Below are 19625 nucleotides of genomic sequence, written 5' to 3'. Positions count from 1 at the left end.
AACATAGTATTGGAAGTCCAAGTCAAAAAAAGACATCCAGGCAAGAAAAAGAAATAAAAGGCATCCAAACCGGAAAGGAAGAAGTAAAACTGTCTCTGTTTGCAGTTACATGATACTATACATGGAAAACCCTAATGATTCCAACAAAAAATGTTAGAACTAATTGACAAATTAGGTAAAGTGCCACGATACAAAATCTATACACAAAAATCATTTGCATTTCTATATTTTAGCAATAAACTATTATAAAAAGGAATTAAGAAAACAATCCCTTTTACAACTGCTTCAAAAAGAATAAAATGCCTAAAGATAAAGTTAACCAAAAAGATAGTAGCTTGTACACTGAAAAATATAAGACATTGATGAAAGAAATTGAAGAAAACACAAATAAATGGAAAGATATGCTGTGCTCATGGATCAAAAGAAATAATATTGTTAAAATGTCTATACTACCCAAAGCAATCTACAGATTCAATGCAATCCCTATCAAAATTCCAATGGCATTTTTTATAGAACAATCCTAAAATTTGATGGACCCACAAAAGACCCCAAATAGTCAAAGCAATCTTGAGAAAGAACAAAATTAGGGGCATTACACTCCCTGATTTCAAACTATATTACAAAACTATAATAATCAAAACAATATGGCATTACACAAAAGCAGACACATAGATCAATGGAAAACTATACAGAGACCAGAAATAAACCCACACATATATGGCCAATTAATTTACAAAAGAGTAAAGAATATACAATGGAGAAAGAAAAGAATTTCTTCAACAACTGGTGTTAAGAAAACTGAACAGCTACATGGAAAGAATGAAACCCCTATCTTAAACCACACATAAAAATCAACCCAAAATAAATTAAAGACTTGAACATAAGACCCCAAATCATAAAATTCCTAGAAGAACACATAGACAGTAAGCTCCTTGACATCAGTATTACTGATGATTTTTTGGACCTGACACCAAAAGCAAAGCAATAAAAGCAAAAATAAACAAGTGGGACCACATCAAAATAAAAAGCTTCTGCACAAGAAAGGAAACCATCAACAAAATGTAACAGTTATCTACCAAATGGGAGAAAATATTTGCAACTCATACATCTGATAAGGAATTAATATGCAAAATATATAAAGAACTCATGCAACTCAACAGCAACAACAACAATTCAATTAAAAATGGGCACAAAGGGTGCCTGGGTGGCTTAGTTGATTATGCATCCAATTCTTGGTTTTGGCTCAGGTCATGATTGCATGGTTCATGAGATCAAGCCCCCACTGTCAGTGTGGAGCATGTTTAGGATTCTCTCTCTCCTCTTTCTCTACCCCTCCTCCTACTCTCTCTCTTTCAATAAGTAAATAAACCTAAAAAAAAGGAAAAAAAATGGGCATAAGATCTGAATAGACATTTTTCCCAAGAAGACGTACAGATGGCCAAGAGGTACATGATAAGGTGCTAACATCACTAATTATCAGGGAAATGCACATAAAAATCACAATGAGACCCCACCTCACACATGTTAAAATGGTTCTATCAAAAAGACAAAAAATAACGAATGTTGGTGTGGATGTAGGGAAAAGGGAGCTCTTGTGTACTGTTGGTGGGAAAGCAAACTGATGTAGCCACTATGAGAAATAGTATGAACATTCCTCAAAAAATTAAAAATACAACTACCATGTGTTTCAGCAATTCCGCTTCTGGGTATTTATTTTAAATAAATGAAAATACTAACTTGAAAAAATAACTGCACCCCCATGTTCATTGCAGCAGAAGTTCCATACACACAATGGAATATTATTCAGCTTCAAAAAAGGAAGAAATCCTGTGACAATATGAATGGAGCTTGAGAACTTTATTCAAAGTGAAATAAGTCAGAGAAAGACAAACATGGTATGATCTCACTTATATGTAGAATCAGAGAACAGATTGGCAGCTGCCAGAGATGGCAGGACAGGAGGTTAGAAATGAGCAAAAATAGGTGAAGGTGGTCAAAAGTTACAAACTTCCAGTTATAAGTCAGTCCTGAAGACATAATGTATAGCATAGTGACAGTAGTTAATAATACTGTCAAGTTGTATATTTGAAAGTTGCTGAGAGAATAAATCTCTTTAAAAAAAATTTTTTTAATGTTTATTTTTGAGAGAGAGAGAGGCAGACTGAAAGCAGGGGGAGGGGCAGAGAGAAAGGAAGACACAGAATCAGAAGCAGGCTCCAGGCTCTGAGCTGTCAGCACAGAGCCTGACGCAGGGCTCGAATCCACAAACCGTGAGATTGTGACCTGAGCCGTAATTGGTCACTTAACCGACTGAGCCATCCAGGTGCCCCATAAATCTTAAAACTTATCACAAGCAAAAAAAAAAAAAAAAAAGCATATTGTATACATGAAAATAATATAATGTTATCAACTATATCTCAAAAATAAAGTATTTAAGTCTTCAACTATTGTAAATTTATCTATTTCTCCCTTTAATTCTGCCAGTTTTGGCTTTATGTATTTTGGAGTCATGTTTTTATATATGTATATGATTATAATCACTGTATCTTCTTAAAGTATTGATTCTTTTATCAATGTCTACTTAACAATTTTTGACAGAAAATCTATTTTGTCTGATATTATTACAGTCACCCCAGCTCTCTTTGGTTACTATTAGTATGGAATATCTTCTTTTATTTTTTCATTTTCAACCTATTTGTGTCTTTGGATCTAAAGTGAGTCTTTTGCAAAGAGGATATATTTTGATCCTATTTTTAATCCATTCTGCAAATTTCCGCCTTTTAGTTAGAGAGTTTAATCTACTTACATTTAAAGTGATTACTGATCAGGAAGGACTTACTGTAACATTTTGCCATTTGCTTTCTATATGTCATTTTTTTGTTATTGTTTCTCAATTTATCCATTAAGGTCTTCTTTTGTATTTAATAGGTTTTTTCTAGTGTACTATTTTATTTCACTCATTTCCTTTGTGTATATTTTTACTTTATTTTATTTTTAAAATTTATTTATTGGGGCACCTGGGTGGCTCAGTCAGTTAAGTGTCCGACTTTGGCTCATGTCATGATCTCACGGTTTGTGAGTTCAAGCTCCATGTTAGTCTCTGTGCTAACAGCTCAGAGCCTGGAGCCTGCTTCAAATTCTGTGTCTCCCTCTCTCTCTGCCTCTCCCCCACTTGTGCTCTGTCTCTGTCTCTCTCAAAAATAAATAAAATTTAAAAGAAATATTTAAAAAAAAGTATTTATTTTGAGAGAGACAGAAACAGTGTGAGTAGGGGATGGGCAAAAAGAGAAGAAGAGAGAGAATCGCAAGTAGGCTCCATGCTGCTAACACAGAGCCTGACTCGGGGCTCAAACTCATGAAGCCACAACATATGACCTGAGCCCAAACCAAGAGTTGGACCTGAGCAGACTGAGCTACCTAGGTGCCCCTCCTTTTTGTGTATTTTTAAAGTTATTTCCTTAAATGATTACCTTGTAGATTACAATTAAAATCCTAAATTGATAACAATCTCTTTAAATTGATATTTGCCTTCATTGGCATATGAAAACTCTATATAAAACATCACTCCCACTTTATATTGTTGTCATAAATTATATATTTATACATTTTGTATCCATTAACATAGATTTATAATAGTTTTATGCATTTGCCTTTTAAATAATATATAAAACAAAGAGAAGTTACTAACCAAAAATATAATAATGCTGGCTTTTGTACCTACTTATGTGGTAACCTTTACCAGGGTTCTTTATTTCTTTGTTTGGCTTTAAGTAACTGTCTAGTGTCTTTTCATTTCAGTCTGAAGTTCTCCCTTTAGCATTTCTTGTAGGACATGTCGACTAGTTATGAACTTCCTCAACTTTTATCTATGAAACTTTTTATTTCTCCTTTATTTTTTAAGGATATTTTGTCAATTATAGAATTCTTAATTGATGTTTTTTTTTTTCTTTCAGCACTATGCATCTGGCCTTCTGGCCTCCATGGTTTCTGGTGAGAAATTGGCTGTTAGCCTTATTGAGAATCTCCTATATGAGATAAGTCACTTTCCTCTTGTTGCTCTCAAGATTATCTCTTTATTTTTTGGCATTTAATGGTTTGATCATAATGTATTTCAGTGTGGATCTCTTTGAATTTATCCTATTTAGTATTCATTGAAATTCTTGGATTCACATCTTCCTTCAAATTTGGATCATTTTTGGCCATTATTTCTTTAAATATTCTTTCTGCCCTTTCTTTTCTCACCCCTTCTCCTGGAACTCCCCTGATGATTATGTTAGTACACCTAATGGTATCTCCCAGGTCTTTTAGGTTCTTCACTATTTTTTCTTTCTGCTTCTCAGACTGGATGATTCCACTGACCTAGCTTCAGATTCACTAATTCTTCTGCCTGCTCAAATCTGCTGTTGAATCTCCATAATGAATTTTTCATTCATTTACTGTAATTTTAAGTTCCAGGATTTCCATTTGGTCCCTTTTTTTAATTTCTGTATCTTTACTGATGTTCTCTATTTGGTGATACTCCGTTCTCCTGGTTTCATTTAGATTTCTGCCCACAGTTTCCTTTACCTCCTTTAGCTCAAGAAAGTTGATTTAAAGTCTTTGTCTAAAGCATAAGAGACTGTTAAAAACTGAGAACAAACTGAGGGTTGATGGGGGGTGGGAGGGAGGGGAGGGTGGGTTATGGGTATTGAGGAGGGCAGCTTTTGGGATGAGCACTGGGTGTTGTATGGAAACCAATTTGTCAATAAATTTCATATATTAAAAAAAATAATAATAAATAAATAAATAAAGTCTTTGTCTAATAAATCCAATGTCAAGTCTTCCTTAGGAATAGTTTCTGTTCATTTTTCTTGTAAATACCATACCATCTTGTTTCTTGGCATGCTTTTAATACTTTTTTGGTGAAAACTGGACCTTTTGAGTATTATCATGTAGTATTTCCAAAAATCAGATTTCTCCCCCACCCAGGGTATGATATTGTTGCTTCTTTGGGGTTGTACTTGTGTGCTTCATTGGTGACCTTTCTAAACTTTTTTGTTTAGATTTCATTCTTTGCCATGTGTGATTATTGAGTCTGTTCCACTAGCTTAGTGATCACCTAGTGATTTGGCAGAGATTTCTTTAAACATGTAGAGCCAAAATAAAGCAAAGCAAAACAAAGCAATAAATAGCCTCCCAATCTTTGCAGACTCGTTCTAAGTTGGGGCACTCCTTCAGTGCTTAACCAGGCTGTTCACAATTTTTTCTTAGACTTGATTTCCTACTTATACAGAGTCTAAAGATCAGTCATGGGTAAAAGCTTACCATCTTCTCAGGTGTTTGCTGAATATGTGGCTAGCCCAGGACATGTGTGTGCCATTCTGGGTTCCCCAATATACGTGGGAGCTTCTCAAAGCTCTTATTCCTCCGTGTATCTCCCTTCCCAGTCTATTCTAGGCTTTTCAGTCTGTATGCTGCTTGCCTCATCTGTTGTCCCTTCCTCCAGGAAGTTGTGGATAGTATATGCTTTTAAATATTTTCCACAACACCACTTGAAAGACCATTCAAACCCTGAAAGTGTTATGAGGTTAGTAAAACAAAAGTAAGCCCTTAAACCAATTCTTCAGGAAACACCAAACAGGTCAAAATGCACAATCATAATGCTTTGAGAAAAAAGGACCATATTGCCTCTTCTAATATCAGAAAGTCACATGGGCCACCATCCCCTTGACCATCAGTAAACTACAAAATGGGGGACGATTGTGGCAAACTGGGCTAAGGACTTAAAGCAAGCAATCCCATTAAGAATTGAAGCAACATAATATACACCTGAAAAGTTCTTTGAGCTATTGGTATACCTAAATGGGAAGTAATTTTACCTTCCTAAATAAGTAACAATAAAAGACTGGTGTTAGATATGTAACACTCCAATTTCAATAGAAATTATCTCTGTTTATACACTTAACAGCAATTGAAAAGTAGAAGTTACACTCTATTATAATGTTTGCAAAGGAGCTAAATTCCATGGCTCCAAAATGAAAAGTTACAAATTTGTTTTCCCTAGATACTTCCCTATGAAAATCACTTCCTAGGGGAGCCTGGGTGGCTCAGTCAGTTGTGTCTGATTTGGGCTCAGGTGACGATCTTGTGGTTCATGGGTTCAATCCCTGTGTTGGGCTCTGTGATGACAGCTCAGAGCCTGGATCCTGCTTTGAATTCTGTGTCTCCCTCTCTCTCTGTCCCTCCCCTACTTGCTCTCTCTCTTTCTCAAAAATAAATAAGCATTAAAAATTTTTTAAAATAATAAATAAAATAAAATCACTTCTTTTACTGATAATTTATATGGGAAATTTTTTGGTTAAAAAAACCACAGTGTAACTTTAGACCAGTCATTTAACCTCACAAACCAAGCACTCTCCTCTATATCATTGCTACTCAAAATGTAGTCTACAAACTAACAGAACTCACATCACTTAGGAGCTTGTAAGAAATGCAGAATATCAGGTCTACTATATCCTTAGACTGCTCTATCCTAGACCTACTGACTCAGAATCTGCATTTTAGCAAGATCACATGTGACTGATATACATATAAAAGTTTGAGAAGCACAGCTCTATACAATAAGGTGTGCTTTGGGAGTGGAAGGGTAACTAAATGATCTTTTTTTTTTTCAATATATGAAATTTATTGTCAAAATGGTTTCCATACAACACCCAGTGCTCATCCCAAAAGGTGCCCTCCCCAATATCCATCACCCACCCTCCCCTCCCTCCCACCCCCCATCAACCCTCAGTTTGTTCTCAGTTTTTAAGAGTCTCTTATGCCTTGGATCTCTCCCACTCTAACCTCTTTTTTTTCCTTCCCCTCCCCCATGGGTTTCTGTCAAGTTTCTCAGGATCCACATAAGAGTGAAAACATATGGTATCTGTCTTTCTCTGTATGGCTTATTTTACTTAGCATCACACTCTCCAGTTCCATCCACGTTGCTACAAAAGGCCATATTTCGTTCTTTCTCATTGCCCTGTAGTACTCCATTGTGTATATAAACCACAATTTCTTTATCTATTCATCAGTTGATGGACATTTAGGCTCTTTCCATAATTTTGCTATTGTTGAGAGTGCTGCTATAAACATTGGGGTACAAGTGCCCCTATGCATCAGTACTCCTAAATGATCTTAAAAACCCTTATCACTGATTTTTTCTGAAAATCATATCTGATAGAATTGGAGCCCATATTATCTTGTGGCAACAGTCAGCTAAAGCTGAGTAACAGCTATCTTATTAGATGGGGCATGAACTCTCTTTTGTTCCCTTAGTCCTCATCTATCCTCCTTCATATATTTATGTTGACTGCTTGGCCCCTACTCAGCCTCTAATCTAAATCAGATTCCAACCAGAATTGAGGAAGTCCCTTTTTTTTACTAAAAATTTGTTAGCTATATGTATCTTTAGGTGAAAGAAAAAAAAATGTTCATTTACCTTGATGGGAAATAGTGAGGTCCAGGTAGGAAGTAAGGGTGATGAAAAGAGAATCGCGGTGGTGTCCCAAACAATGTGGCTGGATGGCCAAGGGGAGAAGCCTGGTAAACATGTGAGTGTGGAATAGGAGGAGCCTGGGGGATTGGAGCACTTCTGGGACAAGTGGAAACGCTGGGATACTCCTTGGGAGGCTGGATGGTTGAGGTTGCAAATCTGGCATGGGCAGTACTTGCACTTGTTGGAATCCTGTTGGTGTTCTCCAGAGAGACAGGAGTGGGTCTCTTCACAGAGCGATTGGCTCCAGAATGTAGCCGATGAGTGTCTGTCTGGGAGGGCCCGGCGAAGCGCTGGGGTGGGAGTGCCGGTCGGAGGGGCAGACTTGGAGCCTGGGCAGCCACCTGAGCAGTACTGGAGACAGTGGGCTGGAAAAGTGAGATGGGGCTTGGGTGCTGGACTGCAGGTGTGGGCAGCTGGATGGCAGGTGTGGCGTCACCTTTAGAAATAAAAACAGCATAGGTCTAGCATTAACTGAATTGCTCCATGTCTTTCTTTTTTCAGAATTTAATAAACTGTACAACCAGAAGCCTTCACTAACCAGCTTACCTAACAACATCACCACATCAAACCACTCTATTTCCTGTATAGTATTTTAAACAAATCAAAGTCATTTTGTTTACCTATTTTACATTTTTTGTCTCTCTTTCCCACCTAGATTCTACGTGCCATGAGAAGACAAACCTTTTGTTTTGCTCACTGCTGTATCCCCAGGGCTCAAAATTCTAGCTGGCACAGAATAGGCCCTCCACAAATACTTTTGAATGAATAAATAAATGAACAAAATTATTGAGTGTTTGAGTGAAAGACAAATACACACAAATGCTAATATGTATATATAAATCTTTCGTTAAAAAATAATATGAAACTACTGAAACTAATAATACGGTTACTTGTAAGGAACAATCATCTGGGGAAAGGGACAGGGCAGTGGTGCAGAAAAAAAAGCTAGACTTTCATTTTATATCTATCAATACCATTTGAATTTTCTATTGTCTAAATATGTTAACTTTATTTTAAATATTATTTGAGGTTTCAGGGCAGCGGTATGCATCATTTCTCTCCTATGTCATATACTTCTCTATATTAAACTAAATTATGAATAACATTTAATGTTTTAATTGAAAAAATAAGCAATCAGTAAAATTATTTTGCTTTATTGCATTCAATGTGGATACAGAAGGAAATGCCCAGGTGAGAAGAAGACTCGCCACAGATCAACAATTTGTGGCAGATAGGAAAGGAATATTATTGCAGCAAAGCATGATGGATATGGCAGGATTTTTAAAGGTAGATAAAACAATCATGTTCTTGAACAGGAGAGGACTAATTAAGTTTCTGAGTTATTTAAATGACACATTTAGCTGAAATAAACTAAACTTTTCCAAAGAAAGACATAGAGAAGCCATAGCAATAGACCCATGATCTGGTTTATTCCAATGCAGTTAGATCTCTGTTCATATATAAGATGCAGTCCAAGAGCAAACTCTGTGATTAGAACTGTCTTGTGCGAGGCTGAAAGGAATGCAGATCTTCTCTTAGTCTTGCCCAGGTAAGGCCTTTCCTTTCTTCTTTCTCTCCAGATAAGGCATATAATACTCCTCTTAAACTTGCAGGCAAGAAATTAAGGGATATATTGCAGGCAAGAAATTGGGATATATCTGTACTTAAGTTAAGTTACAGATAATATAGGAGTTAAGTACAGATAATATAGGAGAAGGGTGTAAATGAAGCTGTCCTGATTCTTAGTTGATAGAGTTATGTACCCTCCCATCTGTGAGGCACAGGCCTTAGGCCTTTCCTGATTGATCAAACATAAAGTAATTTCCCTCTTCCATGTTCCCTCAGAACATGTAAATCTATAACTTATCACAAAATAGTATAAATCTTTGTTATTTGCTTGCCTGTCACCTTTACCACAATCAAAAAACTGGAATCTTGAGAGAAGGAACAGTTTCATTCATGTTTGCATCCCAGTATTTGGCAAAGAACTTGGTTAATAATAGTTAAGAAAGGTATGACTAGGGGCGCCTGGGTGGCGCAGTCGGTTAAGCGTCCGACTTCAGCCAGGTCACGATCTCGCGGTCCGTGGGTTCGAGCCCCGCGTCAGGCTCTGGGCTAATGGCTCAGAGCCTGGAGCCTGTTTCCGATTCTGTGTCTCCCTCTCTCTCTGCCCCTCCCCCGTTCATGCTCTGTCTCTCTCTGTCCCAAAAATAAATAAACGTTGGAAAAAAAAAAAAAAAAGAAAGAAAGGTATGACTAGATGAAAACAACAACTAACAAATACATCTATAACTGACAGCACTTCTACCACTGATCTAGTATAAAGAGAACTCCCTTCTCTAAAACAACTATGAAGCTGGGCTGATGCGTAAAATCTTTCAAAAGTTTTATTAATTATCACTGCACTCAAGACATCTGCTCCTAAAATCTACCTCTGACACAGGTTTCTTTCCCCCATAGCTAGTATAAGAAGCTCTCAGTCTTCATTAAAGAAGTAGGATCTTCCTAAAGAAAGGAAAGGAACTACACAGACCAACTAATATTACTTCAGCTACTGAAGAAGGAAGGGACTCATCTTTTAGCTGATATGAAATGTTCTTTTTTACCAAAGATATTTCTATAAAAAAAAGAGGTATGGGGCATGAGATGATAAGTCATGCATTCCTTTAATTCAATAGTCACTAAGCAACGAACATATGCCAGGCACTGTTTTGGTCTGAGGTTAAAAAAAAAAAAAGATGCATAATTACACTGTACTATAATGAAGATGTCTTAAATGTCAAAATTCCAGTGGTTAAGCAGGAAGCTAAAGTCTGCATCATGCAGTCATCTCTATAAACTGTCAGTGAATAGGGAAGACTTGTGGGAAGGGCAGAGCTCTAATGTTTCAAGCTGTAGATAAAGTATGTAAAAGACTAGCCAGTCTCTTGTTTTCTTCTCTAGCATATAGCTAGATTATCTTTCCCAGCCTCCTTTGCAGTTAGGAACTGCCATTTGGCTAAGGGCTACCCAGTGGAAGGTAGAAGAAATTTGCACCAGTTCTAAGACTGGTCCATGAAAAACTTTCATGCATTATCTTCCATGCTCTTTCCCTTTCTGCAGGTTCATGCACACGAGGTCTGGTGGCCTTGGATGCCACATATTAAAGATGGCAGTGCCACAGGGTAGAAGTCTGTGTCTATGAGGCACTCTTTCAAAGACGGCTATACACTGATTAGAAATACCTATTTTAAACTTGAAATGTATAAAAATAAACCATAATCCTGTTTAAACCATTATGTTTAGGTGCTTGTTAAAGCAGCTTGCATTATCTAATCATTACATGAGATAAAGAGCAGAATTCTAGTCCTATAGTATAGTATGACAGGAACAAAAAAAAAGTTATCTTTCTCACGATCTCTACAAATAATCTCTCACCATCTCTACAAAAAAGGAAGAATCCACTGCCTGTGCTGACTGGACAAAGAGTGCAACTAGGATTTTGTTGTGTGACTGGGATAAACAGTGAAGGGGTAAGGAATGGCAGAAAATGAGGACAGCCCATATTTCTCTACAAGAAAAAGCTATATGGAGATAGTAAGGAGAGAAGAACCAGCATATGGCTGAGTAAAGAGAAAAAGAGGCAGAGAAAGAAAGAGAGGAGAGAGAAATAAAGTAATAGGCAGAGATGCAGAGACAGAGTTGGGGAATAAAGAATTGGGACAGTTAGGCAACTGATTAAAAAAAAAAGTGGGACTTTGGAGAGAGACAATGGTAATGAGGAGTCCCAAGACTTACTATATGTCGAACCATATGATTCCTCCTTCCCTACCCTCTCAAGAAAACCTACAATATAGAGCTATATCTCTTTTCAAGTAATTTCTGAGCCAGAGTTGTGTCTTTCATGGACATAATACTTTGCTGGAATGGACCTTAAGGTAGAGAGACAACTAGCTTTTTTGGGATTATAATAGGATCGGAACAGTGGACGGTTTTTTTGGCTTGTTTCAGTCAAACAAGAAGAGGTGGGTAAACCAAAAAGGCATCAAACAACTGAAATAGTAGTAAACTTTTTTAACTAAAAATTTAGAGAAAGGTATGAATTCAGAAGAGTGAAAGATGTCAAATGAGTGAAGATAAAATAAGGCAAACCAATTTCAGTCCTGAGAAATAAAATGTAGAGAACAAAATAATTAACCAGAAAATTCATATATGTATAAAGTGACATTCAAAACCCAGGCCAAAATAATTTCTAGGGTGGCTAAGTTGGTTAAGTATCCAACTCTTAATTTCAGCTTAGGTAACGATTTCATGGTTTATGGAATTGAGCCCCGTGTCAGGCTCCGTGCTAACAGCTCAGAGCCTGCTTGGAATTCTCTCTCTCTCACTCTCTCTGCCCTTCCCCTGCTCACACTCTCTCAAAAATAAACACTAAAAATATATATATATATAATTTTCACTAGAATTCTGTAAGACATTAAAGTAAACAAACTTGAAAATATAAAATAATAGTACTGGCATAACTGGCATCAAAGGTATTTGATAAAAGATGTTTAAAAAGAATTCTGGACTATCATGCTGTAATCATTTTTGGAAATGAGAAATAGGAGAAGAGCTCGGGACGTGGCATTAAATGTGAAAGGTGGAGTGAATATAATGCACTGGTCACAGAAATGATATCAGACAAGGTACTACAGATTCCATCAAAGAAGTAGTAAAATTGGTTGTATTTTTATCTATCCTTTCTAGAACTACCTTATAAGCTCTTATATAAGAGACTGTAAAGATACTTTTATATTCTGCCTCAAGCACAGAGTTTTATCTATAACTGGTGCTTAATAAACATTAGGCAGTGGGGGACAGGTAGGCAGGCATGCAAATATGGCAGTGGAATACACTATAGATTGAGATGGAAAAGTTCGTCAAAACAAGGTAGGATACCAAATTACATTGCTAGATTTCAAATAGATTGACATAATGAGATAAAAATGTGCTAGGATGATCCAGTACATACAACAAATAATTGCTTCTACACAGTAAAATGAAATAAGCTTGACTGAGAACCAAATAATGGATAAAGACTACTAGGAGGTGCATGAATTCTGTATATGAAATATTGCCTAGTGATCACAACATACTTAAATTTAAGATCCTAACAACAAAAAAAGACCAAAAAAAAGTCCATTCTTGGGTTGATTTTTGGAAATACAGATGTTGCCTAGGGGAAAAAAAAAAGCTAATAGGGGTAACTAAAATGAAGAGTTCATTTAAAAATGAAGGTTATTTTATATGATAATGCTAAAAACCTAGAAGTACAAAATGTGCCTCAAAAATCAGAGTTATTGGTTAACTGACCAAATTAAAGAGAACAGAGAACCCATCAAAAAGGAAAGAAATCTTTTAAAAATGGAAAGTTTGTCCAAATGTATTAAACAGGGCTGCCCAAGTATGTAAGTATAAATAAAAATTAAGCAATCCAAAGGAAAATTGAAGGAGTCACATCTGAGGGACCTCAAAGTCAATACTAAGCGACTTCACTTTTATAGAAGGAACGCAGTGGAATCAGTGGAATAGTCATTATAGTATAAAAGGCAACTGAAAGAAGACCAGAGAGACTCAATAAACCCCTTCACCTACAGAAGAAGACTGTAAGATTTCTGAACCCTAATTCATTTTCATAGCAGATAGATTAAGATTATATAGATTACAGTAGTCAAGTTCACAGAATGTTCTAATCCAAGTTGATAAAATTAATATAACTATATCTTAGGCAGCATTCACCTAATAATTATATAGAAGCTCAAAGTCATAACAGAAAATATTAGATGAAGCAGATACAAATGGTCTCATGCAGTATTTAACTGTGGATAGAGGCAGATGGAAGAGAGGTCTTGAAAGGAAGAATAAAGAGAAGAAATATGGATTGTGAAAGCATAAATCATAAATAACATAGCAGACAAAACAAAATAAATCAACAAAGGCTTAATTAAGCCTAGGTTGAAATACAGGATTAAAGGAGATACTACCAAATAATGACGTGTGAAAGTGCCTGACTCTGCTGGAAGAGAATAAGGCAACATAATCAGCTTTCTGCATCTTTCTCTTGAGCCTAGACATCTTAAATGTGGCTTTGTTGCTATCAATTGCTATAATGATACATAGGGGAAAAAAAAAAAAACATTGCAAATGTGTAAGATTCTAAAAGTCAATTTTTAACATATCTAAACCCCTTAGTGCTAAGGGGTGGCTGTATTACAAGAAGGAGCTGAACAGGTGGCAACTAGAAAAAGCAGTGGTTTTAGGACAAGTAACAGTAAGTAGTGAATGTATAAAGCTCTGCCTAAGAGATTGTAAAATAGGTGCTGGAAGAACAAACCCATGATGGACAGCCCAATAACAAGTTATCAAGATAATAGATTCTCAACTTTGGGTTCTTAAAAGCAACAGACGAATGTTATAAAGAATTGATAATAGAGGAGAAATTTAGGAAAAGACAATATAAAGAACCAGATATTTGGTAGAAAATAGATTACTTTCACTACTTTTCTAGAGCAGCAAGAGAACAGTCTTAACAGATCAGTCATCATTGCTAAATTCCAAAACAGGATGCTCTATATCCCATTAGCAAGGCATTCTTTTTTGGTGATAGTACAAAGACACTCCTATTTCCTATTGAATTACGTCAGTCATTTCCTGCATTATCTGCCTAGTCTATGTGCTAATGCTGATTTGGTTAAAAGGTCTGAAGTTTTACACATGGAACATTTGCTACTCTGGCAAACCAAGCGCTTTGAGGTCTACTGAAATTTTTCCTTCTCCAATTTAATGCTTTTAAACATTAAACATTTCTTCTTGATTTTTTCCCTTAATATTGTTGTGCTAAAAATTCTTAAGCTAACAGAAACAAAATTTCACCTTAAGGTAAAATTTTCACAGTTATTAAAAAAATTCATAATCTACAATAAAGCCAACTCACCAACTGGTTGAGTGATGGTATTCTGTAGGCTGGGAATTACCACAGAGTAGGTAGGTGAGCGATAGGGATATATTGTTGTAGGATTTGTAGACACGATATTCTGTGTGGTACCAGAAAATACATTGGAAACACTTAAAGGGAAGCGTTTTCGCTTCCCTGGACGAGGTTGATAAACCCAACCTATAGAAGAAGATAAGCAATTTTTAATTTCAACATATAGGCCCTATTTAGCCTTTAGATAGTTTTTTTCACAATAAAATATCCAAAATACTTCTAAATTAAAAAAAAATAAGTTATTGTCTAAAGTGTCTTTTCCAGCTTTATTAGGCTATTTCTGTGCATTTTAATATCCAGATAGCTCTTAACTAGTGGTCGGTGTTATAACCCACAATTCAGAGTGAGGTCAAATGTCTTATATCCAAAGACACATATTGATTCCATAGTAAAATCAACATTAAAGACATTGGGTTTGAATCTCAAGGCTTTTCCTTTACCTGTAAGGTAAGATATTATTCATCTCCTGTTTCCTTTCTGTGAGATCTAATTGTCTATATCTTACAATGAAACGGTCACTAACGACCAGTCATTTTTATGCCTAGTTGGAAGAGTCACTCTCCTAAACTTGGCAGTCTTAAGTCCACAGACAACCCAATTTCCTTCCAAAGTCAGAAAAGTGGAGTTATAACAGTTTGCAGCCACTGAATAACCAGGGGTATCACTCCGACCACCTACCCCCACATCCAGAACCTTTCTGCTAATATTTTAGAAAAAAATAACTCCTCTCCCATCATGCATGATCATGTTGGCCATACACTTTGCCTTTACCCAAGCTTAATCTAAATGTCCTACAGCTGGAGGATAAATCAGAATTCCTTTAAAACTACATCATGATGAGGATAAATTTATCAGTCAGAAGGCACAACTATGTTCTGATAACTATGTAACATTAAAATGGAGCATGGTGTCAATTCCTGCATTCTCATTAAGTGTATGATGCATATTTGTTTCTGTTGCTGTGATTTTAACTCTTCATTTTCTATTTGCAAAGTTATAGTCTAGAACTCTGGAGTTTTACCTTCATTAAGTTCATTTCTATATATTTAATCAAAACCACACTAAAATTGTTACATCGCCAGGTTTGTTATTAGTTGGCAAGTATGAGACCAGACGCTGTATTTGGTTCTATTTAAGAAAACTTATGCTCAGTATCGATTCAATCATTACTACAGTATTAGCCATTATTCTCTTAATTGTACATATTGGATTAGAAAAATATGCATTTTTGTCTTTTCATCTCAACCTAACCTAATCTTTACCTAAATAAATTTAAAAGAAACTAAAAAGAGGTTTTGTTCATTTCATTGGATTACCAGGAAATTCCTCTCTGTGTTTTTCTTTAATCTTTTGTGCTTCATCATAATAGGGTTTCTTTTGTTCTTCGCTAAGTTTGTTCCATTCTAACCCAAGCTGGACACTGATTTCTGCGTTGTTGGCTGCTGGGTTAGCTTTGGCTAGTGCTGGCCGGTGAATCCTTGCCCAAACCATAAATGCATTCATGGGTCGCTTCACATGACCATTTCTGTCCTTACTGAAGGGAGTATCTGGTATTCCTACATGACAAAAATTAAAAACTAAATTAATGTGCTACATACTCACATACATACACACAATGTTAAAGTGAAGTGCACATTCATCTATATTTATTTTTAAATATCTGGAGAAAATATACACTTCAATATAGTCAAAGAACTGCCAGTATTCCAGAATGCCTCATAACGCCTGAACTCAGCATTCTAAACTATAGCTTAGAATGACTCTTCTTTTCTTCAAAAAGGATAATATTGTTGAAGTTATTGTAAGAGTAATAATGTTGAAAATATAGTAAACTCCTGGCTCATTACCTCTTTGAGCTTTAGTAATACCTCTACCAATAATTATCATATAGTTTCTTTCCCATTAAAAATATTCTATTACTGGGGGATGAGAACCATGACTTATTCATGACTATAATCCTAGCATTAGCTAAGTGTTCCCTAAATGTTTAAAGGAATTCCTTTACATGGCCCTGTAGTGTCCATTCAAGCAAAAATATAATATAATACTATATTTCATTATGAAGGAGAAGCTCTTGCCATGGCGGGTAATCGACACTGATCCTATGTCCTGGGAGAAAAATGAAAGAAAAATAACAAAAGTGACCAGATGAAATTACAATAAAAGAAGGTGGCTAAATTCACATCTCTTACCTAAGTCATCAAAAACAGCTTTCTACAAACTTCCTATATTGTTTCTCTTTAGTTACTTGATACATAAAATGGTTTAAAACACACAAATAAGTATTATAAAGAAAGGTCTCCCTTTCTCTCCTTTAGAAAATGAAGTTTATAAAAGCAAGAGGGTGAGATAGAGAAAGGATCATTAAGAAAAATAAGAAAACAATAAATATGAAAGTTAATGAAAATATGAACTGATGACTGATATGATTTCCCATGATACTGATTGGCATAATACTGTCTGAATTAAATTTTAAAATAAGAATTTTCTAACTATATGTTTGTAAGTAATGGATAGAAATATGTTCGTAGTTATTACTGCTGTTAACTACAGTCATTTCTTTGAAAACAATTTCTAGCTTATTCTACTGTGTTTTCATTTTCTATGTCTATAAATCCTTAGCATTTAGAATACTAAACTGTTACATTTAATCATATACTACTTTTCTCTTAGAAAAATGTTTACTATTCATTTTTAAAGAAGACAAATCACCCCCAAATCCAGAATAAACTTTCCTGCTGGATTATAACCATTTTTTCATTAGACACCATTTAAAATTTTCTTCTTGATACACGTAAAAATATTAAGCTACTAAATACGGTAGTTTAAGTGCAGCATAACTGAGGGCTGAGGTAACTGTGATATCTAGTGAGAATATTTCTATTTTGTGTATAAACACTAGTCACTTCTAAATCTCATCATTCACTGGGTCTTAAAATAGATTAAAAAAAATGTTTGGGAATCTTGGAACATGTTAGTGTATTTTACTGGTATATGTACAAGTGAATCGGAAGTGATACCTGTGCAGACTTTGCCCTGTAATGAATCAGTTCCATGATTTTATTTTTCTAGTTTAGGCTTCTGAAAGCTGACATGTCAGCTATGGGGCAACACAGACGAAGTTTGAAAAACAGATTCCCCTGTCGTCTAATACCTGCATCTGAGGGAAGCACGGTGAGCGGGACATCTTTAGTTTCAATTTTTACAGAAGGCTCCAGTAAAGATTGCATTTTAATAGGCACTGGTGTCAAGGGGACCTTGGTCAACCGTATCAACTCTGAAGGTGGAGGTCCCTGAAACTGGATCCGGGCCCCAGGGGGGACTGTGTGTAGAGTCAAAGGGATCCTGAGGTCTTGCTGGTGTGGCCCAAAGGCACTGGATGGCTGGCCCAGGATGACCTCCTTGCTGCCATGGATCAGGCCATTGGATGCGGGCTCAGTGCCCAGCCTGCAGTCCTCGCGGAGTCTCTCGGGTTCCTCCGTTTTGATGATGCCTTCTCTGATGGCCACCAGGTTTTTACCTTCCCCGCCTTTCGCTGCATTCCTCATGACCTCCTCCGCTTCCAATCTGCCCTTCTTCTCGCCCCCGCGGCGGCAGTCGAGGGTTGGCCCGGGGCCTTCCACCTTGGCCTCCCTGGAGGCCCTATGGCCGGCCTCCACAGGCCTTCGAGTCCCCGCCGTCGGATCCAAGCCCGGCCCTGGCTCCTGCTTCTCGGCCTTGACGTGCAGCGCCCGGGGCTGCACCGGGTGCAGCTCGGGTCTGCACGGGGCGCCGTCCGACGCGGGCGGCGGCGGTGGCAGCAGCAGCAGCTCGGGCCTCAGCTGCAGCAGCCTCGCTGGCGAGGGTGAAGCAACGACGCCTTCTTCCAGGGCCTGAGGCAGTGGTGGCCCTGGTGGCAGCAGCAACACCTGTTCCGACTTGACCTGCAGCAGTCGCCGTGCCGCGGGCTGTACACTCGACGCCTGGGCTTCCCCACACGACGAGGCCACGGTCGTAATGGCGGCAGCGCACGGGGTGGGCGGCGACGCAGGGAGATCCGCGCCTGCAGCCCTAAAAGAGGTGCCCTCCACCGGCAGCTGAGGCGGAGCAGGACGGAGCGGGCGCGGCGGGGTCGCCCGCGGCAGTTGGCGCAACTGAAGCGGCGGCTCTGGCCTGGCTCTCTCCATGGGGGGAGGGGGGGAACGACGCCCCGGCCTGGTCTCAACCCGGATTGTGAGCTCAGCCGTTTGTTGGCGACCTTCCCCTTTCCCCTTTCGGTTAAGACCCTTCCAAGGCACTTACTACCCAGAACCCTACGCGGTTCAAAACGCGGCCCTCCGTCTTGGCCTCGCCCAACCACAAGCGTCCCGGTACCCCCGGCCCTCCAATCACAGGCGCATTCTCCGGCCCCTCGCGTCCACCGCTCTCTCCTCGTGCTGAGCCCTCGAATCACCCGCGATGGCAGGGGCCGTGGCACGTGCTGCCCATTTTCCCCCTCTGACTTTGCCTCTCTTCCGGAATTCTCTCCTGGCCGTTGTCCTTAGTTACCCCTCCCCCGCCTGGAGAGCCCGACAATGGTGTTGCCCAGGGAACGGTGCGGTTCTACGCCACTGACCTCCAGGGGATAAAGTCGAGTGAGTCTCTTACACGGGATGGGGAGCTGGGCCTTGTACTTGCCGGCTGACGTGCCAGAATACATGTAAGTCCCGTGCATCACGGCGGGCCCTTCCGATCTCTGCCAAGGGGAAAGGGGGGGGGGGGGATTTTGCAACCCTCCTTTTTGTGCAATAACTTTCAGTTGATCGCCAGGTTCTTTGGGCCCTACTAGCAAAATACATCCCAAATTTACCCACTTTTTTGGGTTTCCACCGCCATTACTCTATTCCAAGCTTCCATAATCTTCCACCTGGATACTGCTGTGTAGTCTCCATTTTGCATCCTTGTTACACTATATTACAGATGCCAGAGATCTTTTTAAAAGTGCAAATCTAGTCCTGTCACACCCTACGCTCCTAAATCTTCCCATGGCTCTCCATTGATCTCATGATCAAAGGCCTAATGTACTTGCAAAGCATGTAAAGCTCCAAATACCTTGGGCTCTGTGGGTTCCAGCTACACTGT

The 19625-nt window shown here is 38.1% G+C and overlaps 2 protein-coding genes across 3 annotated transcripts in view; one reads left to right on the top strand and one right to left on the bottom strand.

Annotated features, from left to right (window-relative positions):
• The window catches only part of SOX30 (SRY-box transcription factor 30), a 37127-nt gene extending 18102 nt beyond the window's left edge, over positions 1 to 19025 (bottom strand). Inside the window, exons 1-4 of one of the 2 annotated variants that reach the window (XM_043597185.1) lie at positions 17680 to 19025; positions 15842 to 16081; positions 14472 to 14651; positions 7460 to 7952 (exon numbers count right to left, since the gene is read on the bottom strand). In XM_043597185.1, coding sequence (XP_043453120.1) covers positions 7460 to 7952; positions 14472 to 14651; positions 15842 to 16081; positions 17680 to 18691 — 1925 coding nt within the window. In that variant the 5' untranslated portion in view covers positions 18692 to 19025. The remainder of the gene's footprint in view (positions 1 to 7459; positions 7953 to 14471; positions 14652 to 15841; positions 16082 to 17679) is intronic. The other variant, XM_043597194.1, reaches the window with a different exon arrangement.
• A 124-nt stretch (positions 19026 to 19149) lies between these two features.
• Positions 19150 to 19625, top strand: part of THG1L (tRNA-histidine guanylyltransferase 1 like) — a 33227-nt gene continuing 32751 nt past the window's right edge. Inside the window, exon 1 of the mRNA XM_043597222.1 lies at positions 19150 to 19203. The gene's annotated coding sequence lies outside the window, so the exon portion shown is untranslated. The remainder of the gene's footprint in view (positions 19204 to 19625) is intronic.

The sequence above is a fragment of the Prionailurus bengalensis genome, chromosome A1, assembly GCF_016509475.1.
Source record: "Prionailurus bengalensis isolate Pbe53 chromosome A1, Fcat_Pben_1.1_paternal_pri, whole genome shotgun sequence".
In the NCBI taxonomy this organism is placed as follows: domain Eukaryota; kingdom Metazoa; phylum Chordata; class Mammalia; order Carnivora; family Felidae; genus Prionailurus; species Prionailurus bengalensis.
Note: the sequence above shows the minus strand (reverse complement) of the source record. Positions and strands in the feature narration are given on the sequence as shown.